We start from the raw sequence: 10,000 nt of genomic DNA, 5'->3' as shown, positions 1-10,000 counted from the left end.
ACAAAGACATCACAAATATTAAATCAATATTTAGTTTGATGACCGGGCCGAAGATGAAAAAAACAAATACGCGCTGCGAATTATGGCTCATGTTAGCGCTGGGCAGGGTAGGTCCGTACAAGTGGTAAAGCCCCTTATTTCTCGAATGTCTGGACCCTTGCATATACATTTTTTGCATTTCTGACATTTCCGACGTCCGAAAATTAATGTCAGTTGCAACTCAAACGAAAGTTCTAGGGTTACTCTCTCTTGACGATCTAATTTACGAAAAGTCTAGGACAACTTTTCCTCTAGCACGTAAATTACGAAAATGCTAGGGTTACTTTTTTTTCCCCGAAGTTCAAGGCAATATGTTCGAGAAAATTTTAGGCGACCTTACATCCGAACAGATATTTTACCGAAATCATTCGTTGGGGGCCCCTGGCTATAATAATAATAATAATAATAATAATAATAATAATAATAATAATAATAATAATAATAATAATAATAATAATAATAATAATGATGATGGTTTATTAAAAATATTCAAAAATAGCACCCTAGTGGTGAAATACATGTGAATTTACAAGTATACTTTAAATATTAAAAAAATACAAAAAATCTTACATTTGACCTTAAAATTAAAAGTCTAAAGGGACTGGGAATTACAAGAGTCAGTATATATATACCAATGAAACAAGACGCTTAGGTTTGCTTGATTACAAGGACTGGGCGTTAGACGCCATTGTTGGAAAAAAAGATATTTTAAAACTTTCAGTCCGGCATTTAAAGAGTGATACATGGTTTTTGTTGCGCAACTCATAAGTATGGCAATCGGCGAGCTTTGGTTGTATGAGGTGGTGCAGCCGTGACCCAGGCACGCAGATACCGTCAAAGACTTTCTTACAGAGTTCGTCTCTTCTCACATTTAAGCGAGTGGAGTTTGCAGCCACAATGGCATCTCCGTAGCTCATCGCCGGGAATAATATACGCAGAGGTCTTTTCTGGACTTTCTCGATCTTGTCCTTGAGATAAATTAGCAGGCTGGTAGACCAAGTGACGCAGGCGTATTCGAGGACCGATCGTACCGAGGCATAGAAGATGTTAATAAGGTCTTCCGGTGGAATTCCGGACCGCTTGAGCACTCTTAAGATGTAAAGGCGTTTTGAAGCTTTGGAAACGATCTCACGCACGTGCTCATTCCACCTAAGAGTGTCGCTGATAGTGACTCCAAGGACTTTATGTGAAGAGACGTGTTCTAAGGGACGTTCATTGACGCACAAAGGGCCGAGATCTGGCCGTGTTCTATCGCTAAGTGCCAACGAAACAGTCAAGATAATACATAGTTTTCAGATTTGTATCAGAGTTCCAAAATACCCAACAGTAGTTGTAATTTTTTTTTCGAAAGTACTGCAACTCAACTTATTTGGTTAGCAATAATACAATAATAGAAATTGCACACTTTGTATCTCCAACAACAATGTAGATGTCAACATGTTTGGCAATAATATGGAAAGTACTGCAGTAATTTTTGAACTGCCGTAATTTTAACAGGAATATACAATAATTGGAACAACTTCAGAATACCTCGCCACAGCTAACCACTATTGTTTCTCCTATGCGGCATCTTTTGAAGAACGAGACTTAATACAATAGAGCTTATTCTTATTCAATGATATGCAAATAAGTGGCGGGGTATTCTGAAGTTTAGCCCAATAATTAACTTGAATAAAATCAATGCCATGTAAAAAATCGCCAAAGCGTTTTCAGACTTTTCATTGTGGAACATGTAACAGGGAATCAAACTCTATCGCACATGAAAGTTGTTTCACTTGTAGAATTTTTATTTTGCAAGATACGGCCATGAATCACAAGTCAAATTGATCGCTTAATTGTGTACTTTGTAGACAACATATTTTCTTTGAAAATTAAATTAAATTGTTCATGACTCAATGGTTACAAAACGAAAAACAAACTGCTCTACATTGACAACAGCGGCCGATAAAGACACGTACGCCGGTTTAGTTTTGAGATCGTTCACTCAATATAGAACACGATGGTTCGAAAATAAACATTGAAGAACACTCAAAGCAAGTGTACACAAAACATTGTTTTCACTCTCCTCCGAACACAAGATCATCATTAGTGGCGCGCGTCATGCAAGTTTGGCTATTGACGTCACACATCAAAACACCCGTTTTCATTGGTCCCCACTAAATCTCCAGGGAATCTGACATTACACTACGTAGCCTTACATTACACTTTTCTCAGCACGATCGAGAATTTTTCTACCTGCTGCAACACTTCGCACGGCATTAAGCTGGCCGCCTCGCAAGCCTCGCGTCTTCGCTCGGCTTCCTCGTTGGAAATTATTCAAATAAGTGGCGGAGTATTCAGCAGATAAGCTCTATTTTTTTTTTCTTATTTACACTTTTCTGTCTGCTCTTTTGGTGGAACAAATTATCCTCACTGTTTTTAGCCTTTAAAAATCTATATTTGTGAAAGAGCAATCTTTTTTTTTTTATTAGATTAGGATGACGTGGCCTTAGTGATTAAGTAAATTAAAACCCACAATAGGATACTATAAGTAATCATACCAGTGTTTACAATCTCCGAGTTTCGCAGTAAGAGTTTGACAAAACTGTATTACCTTTCTTTGCCCTCTCTGCTGCTGGAGTTCTTTTAAAAAGAAGCTATGCCACTATTTCGTGATCTCTCAATGTACAGGAATGGTCCACCCTTAATTCAATTAATTCAAAAGGTGTCAGTAAAGAGGTGACTGGGTTTTGTGAACAACCTGATCGATTTCCAATGTACAAAGAGTGGAGGAAAGGAAAAAAACCGTGTTTCTTTTTTTGCAACAATTGATAAACGGTTGTTGACAAATTTATTCTACGAAGACTAGCCTACGCTCCCAGTGGTTCGAAGTACATGAAGAGCATGCTCGACTGCTCAGTTGCGCAGGCTAAACAAAGGCGAAAAGGTGTTGTCAGATGCTGTTTCACAGTCAGTGGCCATCTCTTCCTATTTATCTAGGAGGGATAGGGTGCCAAAACCCGATCGAAAAAATCTACTGTACACACATACATGCACAGTAAATCGTTGATAAAACGTACTTTAAATTTGTCGAGAATGATCGAGAGGGTATAGCAGTACAAAAGCCCCTAACGCGGAAACACGTGATCTGTCAAAGTAAAAGAATGTTCCGCCCACATCATGGTTTAAAGACTATTGGAACGAAGTCGACAAAGCGCTATTAATACCGCGTAGTTCATTCCGTCAAAAACAAAGCACCCATTGAAAATCCCGGAGCAAAGGAGATAGGCAGGTTTTTAGTAAAGTGTAGTATTATGGTTTATTGCACGCTTTTTGTTACAGCGATAGAATAGGAAACGTATAAAGCTTTGATTGACATTTTAAGAGAATTCATTTGAGTGACTAAGGCTTAAGTTTCAGATCAGTTAATAGCACGTGTTTGAAAGGATATGAGTCAGTCGCTAACCAGTTTCAGTAGTTTAAGTCAACCAGTTTCAGCAGTTTTAAACCGTCGAGTTGTTCAGTTTCAAGAGTTCGTAGTTTACGGAAACCCGCCACAGAAGTAAGTTTAGTTCAGTCTTTTATTTTGATTCTTTTCTGTTCATTAGCTCAGAGATTTCGCGTATTCAAATATCTCAGTAATTGTTATGTAATTTTGTTCATTTCAGATCGAATAATTATCATAGTGAATAAAAAACATTGATTATACGATACACGGTTTCTTCCGTAAACTTTCAAGCCGTCGATACTCCAACTGTCCACTTCATTCGATTTCTACGCTAACCTGGAGGTCACGAGGAGTTCGACATGTCAGAAGCTCTTAAAGAGGCAAAGGTCACCCGCCGAAATGGAAAAGCAGCGCTAACCAGGGCCGGAAAATCCCTTCGACACACAATCGAAAGCAAACGTCCAGGTACCGAGGTAAGAGAGTCACTTGCTAAAGTTTTGGAGGCATACGAGAAGCTCACTCAGAAGCATGAAGAATTAACAAAATTGATTGAAGATGATGAAGAATTTGAGAAAGAGGAAATGTGGTTCGAAGAATGTCAAGAAATGTTTATGAGAGTAGAGGTTCAGGCAAAAGAGTACATTGATGAAACAGAAACAGTAAAGAGTATTTCAGTTAGTACGAAAGATGATATTTTAAACGATGTTGTTGAAACTAAGCATGTCCACCACAAAACAACAGTGGAATGTTAGGAATGCAGTCGGGTGGAAACCAAAGTATTAACACTTCCGCTAGTAACACCTCAGTTGTGAATAACCAAGAAAATAATCAAAATACCGCTGGTGATTCGTGTGGCTTTAAAATGGAGAAACCAAAGATGCCTAAATTCTCCGGAGACGTTAGAGAGTATGCAATATTTAAGGCAGACTTTAAACACGCGATTGAATCGAAGTACAGCACGCGCGATGCCATCACTTTTCTGCGCACGTGTCTCCAAGGCAAACCGCTTGAGTTAATTAAGGGAATAGGGACAGATAACACCGCAGCATGGGAATATCTGGACTCAATTTATGGCGATCCTAGAGTTGTCTCTGACACCATCATGCAAGATGTAGTTAAGTTTAAGCGACTTAGTCCACCTTGTAAAACGATGTTACAACACGTTGAAAGAGATTGGAGTTCCAGGTGACATGGATAACAGTCATATGTTGTCATTAATTGAAAAGAAAATGTGTACCGATGACAGAAAAGTATGGTCGAGAGATCTAGAAAAGAACGGCGAGCCGGCGACTCTCCATCATCTGATGACGTGGATGACCACTGAAATGAAGTCGCGTATGCGAGCCACCGCGCCCCTCAGGACAAGTAGTACTCATCACGCAGTTAATTACGTAACTAAAGGAAATGAAGAACGAAGCAAAGTATCAACCTTTAAATGTTGGCTGTGTAAAAGTTCAACTCACTGGCCGGATCAGTGCCTGAAATTTGCTGCGTTAAGTCAAGATTAGCGTTTAAATGCCGCCAAGGAGAACCACGCCTGTTTTAGCTGCCTTAAAAGAGCGGGTAGAGAACATAGAATTTCCATCTGTAGCAGAAGAACACAATGTACAGAAACGGTGAACGGCAAGCAATGCAAATACTACCATCATCCTCTGCTGCACAAGAATGCAGACGTCAGAGTAAGCATCTCTTCAGTCCTGGATAGTCAAGATGCATTACTACCGATTATCTCAACAGAAATAGGAGGGCAAGGATTATACAAGCGTGGCAATGTACTTCTCGACTCTGGAGCTCAACTAAGTCTGATTCGTATGGAGACAGCAGAGAGTCTTGGACTAGACGGGAAGAACGTCTCAATTACCATAACCAAAATAGGCGGAGAAGAGAAGCAGATGAAGACAAAAGAGTTCAAGGTCCAATTAACCTCTCTAGTTAACAGGAGAAGTTTCGTTGTGAAGGCAATAGGGATTCCCAGAATAAGCGATGACATTGCCGGAATTTCGAAGGAAGATGCTGCAAAAATGTCACTTCTGACGCGAAAGAGAAGATTTATCGAAGCTCAGGTCCAGTGGACCTACTTATTGGTATAGACCACGCCCAAATGCACACTGGCAAGACGAGACAATCAGAACATCTGGTGGCCAGGAATTCACCGCTTGGATGGGTGGTATTTGGGGCAACAACCAGCAAAAATCAAGAAACAGGTAGAATATTTCTCGTCAGCTACACGGTTCCTGTTGATCTGTCAGAATTTTGGTCCACAGAATCCATGGGAGTAGCAGTGAAACCCTGTGTCTGCTCAGCGGATAAGTTAACTGAGTCAGAACGAGAAGAAACAAGAATGATACAAAACTCCTGCAAGAAAGTGGGAAATCAATGGATGATTCCCTATCCGTGGAAAACGGATCCCAAGTTTCTCCCCAATAACCGGTCACAAGCTATGAAAAAGTTAGAAACAACAGAGCGCCGATTAATGAAGAACCAAGCGAACGCTGAGGCATATAACGAGCAGATGCAAGAGATGGAAGGAATGAAGTTTTCTAGAAAGTTAACAGACGCGGAATTGGCAGAGTACACTGGTCCTGTGCATTACATCTCTCATCACGAGGTTTTGAGACCAGATAAAAAGAGCACGCTCATAAGAATTGTTTTCAATTCGTCCTCGGTATATCAAGGCCACCGACTGAACGACTATTGGTGAAAAGGACCGGACCTGTTAAACAGTATTTTGGGGATCGTTCTGCGCTTTAGAGAAAATCAAGTAGCTATCAGTGGTGACATATCCAAGATGTACCACAGAATTCTGATACCAGAGGAAGACCAGCACGTACATCGATTCCTGTGGAGAAGTATGGAGAAAGATCGAAAGCCTGACACTTACGTGAAGACGTTTTGACGTTTGGTGACAAACCAGCGCCAGCTATGGCACAGATAGCCTTGAGAAAAACAGCAGCAGAAGGAGAAAATCACAGTCCGAGTGCAGCAAAGACACTGAAAGAAAACAGCTACGTGGACGACATTCTGGACTCAGTGCAAACTGTGTCAGAAGCCCGGCAGCTGACGACGGAAATTGATGAGGTGTTAGCCAAGGGTGGTTTTAGCATTAAAGAATGGCAATCAAATAGAGATTTAAAGGACACTGGCGATAAACAGAAGTGAACGTTCCTAATGGATCAGGAGAAGATAAGGTCTTAGGCATTGTGTGGAACTCTACCGAAGATTCCTTTACGTTCAAAGTGAAATCTGAGACCATAGACTGCCTGAACTCAAGCGAATGGACTAAGAGAAGTATCCTCAGTCAAATAGCAAGAATTTATGACCCTGTTGGCTTCGCAGCAGCTTTTCTGATACGAGCTAAGATTGGCTTTCAAGAGCTATGGCAGCAAGGATATGAATGGGACCAAGACCTCCCTTCAGCAGTGCAAGAGAAGTGGCTCAGTCTTTTCAAGGAAATGAAAGGGCTTAATGAAGTTTCCTTTCCAAGAAGCTTATCCCCACCGGAACCCGCAGATTCCCAACCGACACTTTGTGTCTTTGCAGACGCATCTCAAGACGCATTTGGCGCATGTGCTTACATCAGATGGGCAGCAGAGAAGGATAAATTTGACATCAGATTCATAGCAGCCAAGTCAAGAGTAGCTCCCCTAAAAAAGATCACAATCCCGCGGCTTGAGCTACAAGCGGCTGTATTAGCTTCCAGATTACAAGCCACAATCAAGGAAGAGTCTCGTTTCCAGTTCAAAGAAACCGTCATCTTTACCGACAGTGCCATCGTGTTGGCATGGGTTCGTGGCAAGATCAGGCGTTACAAACCGTTTGTCTCTAGCAGAATAGGAGAAATTCAAAGTCAAACCGACCCAGAACAGTGGAAGCATATTCCAAGCCCACACAACGTAGCAGATGATGTCTCGCGAGGTATAGTGGTTACGGAGTTGTCAGGAAGATGGCAGTCCGGACCAGATTTTTTACGCTTGCCTAAAGAACAGTGGCCCCAGAGAGAAACATAGCCGAACCAAGAAGAAGTAGAGAAGGAATGTAGGAAGACGTTGAATGTAGGAGCTGTGGCATTCTCGCCAACTATAGTTGACAGCAATAGATTTTCCAGTTGGAAGAGGCTAGTTCGCGTAATGACATGGGTACTCAGGATGAAGAGAAAGTTTCTAGCCAAGATAAAGCCGACTTAAGAGTCCCAAATGTGTCAAGGACCGCTATCTGCTCAAGAGTTAGAGGAAGGCAGAAAACATGTTATCAGACATGCACAGAGAAGCCTACAGAACCGCCTGGTGAACAACGAGTTCAAGATGCAAAGTCCCTTTGCAGATGACGAAGGCATTATCCGAGTTGGCGGACGCGTCGACGAGGCAATCGTATCCTATGAAACAAAGCACCCAGTATTGTTACCTCATGACCACATCGTATCACGTCTTATCATAGAAGAAGCTCATCGGTGCAGACATCCCGGGGTAGCGACAACAGTAGCTAAAACGAGAACAAACTATTGGATAGTGCGAGGTCACGACCTTGCAAAAGCAGTCAAGTACAAGTGTGTTTTTTGCAGAGAAATGGAACCGAAGACAGAAACGCAGATCATGGCCGACCTACCTCCACACCGAACGGCACCAAACACCCCGCCATTTCACTATACGTCGTGTGATTATTTCGGTCCCTTCACGATAAAAATTGGAAGAAACAAAACGGCGAAGTACTATGGAGTTATTTTCACATGCCTCAACACCAGAGCCGTCCATCTAGAAATAGCTACTGACTGTTCTACCATGGAATTCATTCAAACGCTTCGCAGATTTTTTTCCATCAGAGGTTACCCCGCTATGATGATAAGCGACAACGGAACACAGATGGTAGGAGCTCAAAGGGAACTCCGCAAGATGATTGAAGGATGGGACATTGCAACACTTAGAGAATATTGTGCCGATAAAGGAATGCAGTGGAAGTTTACAACCCCAGGAGCACCACAACAGAATGGTTGCGCAGAGGCTCTTGTAAAAAGTTGCAAGACCGCGCTATAAAGAAAGCAGAGGGAAATCACACCTTGACGCCTTTTGAATTGTATACGTGTCTTTTAGAAGTTGCTAACCTAGTCAATCAACGTCCGATTGGTCGAGTTCCAAATGATCCAGACGATGGAGATTATTTTTGTCCGAACGATATGCTGTTAGGTAGAGCGTTTTCTCAAGTTCCGCAGGGCCCGTTCAATAAGACAAGGAACCCAAGGAAAAGAGTAGAGTTCATCCAGCAGATTGTGGACTCCTTCTGGAGAAGGTGGACAAGAGATGTGTTCCCCTTGTTAGTACCACGGAGGAGGTGGAACGTAGACAGACGTAACGTTTGTGTTGACGACTTTGTCATGGTACAAGACTCGAATGCATTGAGAGTAAAATGGATTACCGCACGGGTAATAGAAGTGTACCCGGGGCAGGACGGAAAAGTCAGGAACGTGAAAGTAAAAATACCAACTGGCGAATATTCAAGACCTATCACGAAGATAGCAGTAGTGCAACCAGCCGAAGGCTTTGAGTAAGACGAAGAACGCTTCCTTCATCGGGGCGGAGGAAATGTTACAGCGATAGAACTGATTAATTAGTACCGGAAACGTATAAAGCTTTGATTGACATTTTAAGAGAAGTCATTTGAGTGACTAAGGCGTAAGTTTCAGATCAGTTAATAGCACGTGTTTGAAAGGATATGAGTCAGTCGCTAACCAGTTTCAGTAGTTTAAGTCAACCAGTTTCAGCAGTTTTAAACCGTCGAGTTGTTCAGTTTCAAGAGTTCGTAGTTTACGGAAACCCGCCACAGAAGTAAGTTTAGTTCAGTCTTTTATTTTGATTCTTTTCTGTTCATTTGCTCAGAGATTTCGCGTATTCAAATATCTCAGTAATTGTTATGTAATTTTGTTCATTTCAGATCGAATAATTATCATAGTGAATAAAACATTGACTATACGATACACGGTTTCTTCCGTAAACTTTCAAGCCGTCGATACTCCAACTGTCCACTTTTTGTTTAGTGGTCATGAAAAAAATTCCAACAAACAATTCTCAGTCCAATTCTTTATCCAATTAAAGGAAATGAATGAATCACCTCTCCTTTCTTCTGTACAAGAATGGAAAAAACAAGTTCAGTTTTTAAAACATGATTCTATTTGATAAAAAACTTAAATCTTCGTTCCGACTTCATTACTATAAGCGACTTTCAGAACGAGCCAGAATACAATAGATGTTATTATTATGCAAATAAGTGGCGGAGTATTCAGCTGATAAGCTCTATTTTTTTTCTATTTTATACTTTTCTGTCTGCTCTTTTGGTGGAACAAATTTTATCCTCACTGGTTTTAGTCTTTAAAAGTCTATATTTGTGAAAGAACAATCGTTGTGTTATTAGATTAGGATGACGTGGCCACCAACTGTGAAACCTCAGCTGACAACAAAGGCCCTTCGTGCACCTCGAATCACCGAGAGCCTGCTCGCAGGCTATAGTCTTCGTTGAATAAAAGGGACAACTATTATCGAGAATTGT

At 41.3% G+C, this 10,000-nt stretch overlaps 2 protein-coding genes across 2 annotated transcripts; both read left to right on the top strand.

Annotated features, from left to right (window-relative positions):
* Window positions 1-5,567: 5,567 nt before the first annotated feature.
* Window positions 5,568-6,167, top strand: LOC138035926 (uncharacterized). Its single transcript, XM_068882321.1, has one exon. The coding sequence runs from the start codon at window positions 5,568-5,570 to the stop codon at window positions 6,165-6,167; it is 600 nt and encodes a 199-aa protein (XP_068738422.1).
* Window positions 6,168-6,388: 221 nt separating this feature from the next.
* Window positions 6,389-7,473, top strand: LOC138035924 (uncharacterized). The gene is made up of 2 exons (XM_068882320.1): window positions 6,389-6,557; window positions 6,644-7,473. Exons 1-2 carry the CDS (start codon window positions 6,389-6,391, stop codon window positions 7,471-7,473), a joined length of 999 nt encoding a protein of 332 aa, XP_068738421.1.
* Window positions 7,474-10,000: the final 2,527 nt, after the last annotated feature.

The sequence above is a fragment of the Montipora capricornis genome, unplaced genomic scaffold, assembly GCF_036669925.1.
Source record: "Montipora capricornis isolate CH-2021 unplaced genomic scaffold, ASM3666992v2 scaffold_438, whole genome shotgun sequence".
In the NCBI taxonomy this organism is placed as follows: Eukaryota; Metazoa; Cnidaria; class Anthozoa; order Scleractinia; family Acroporidae; genus Montipora; species Montipora capricornis.
The sequence above is the reverse complement of the archived record's forward strand: the minus strand, read 5'-3'. Positions and strand labels throughout refer to the sequence as shown.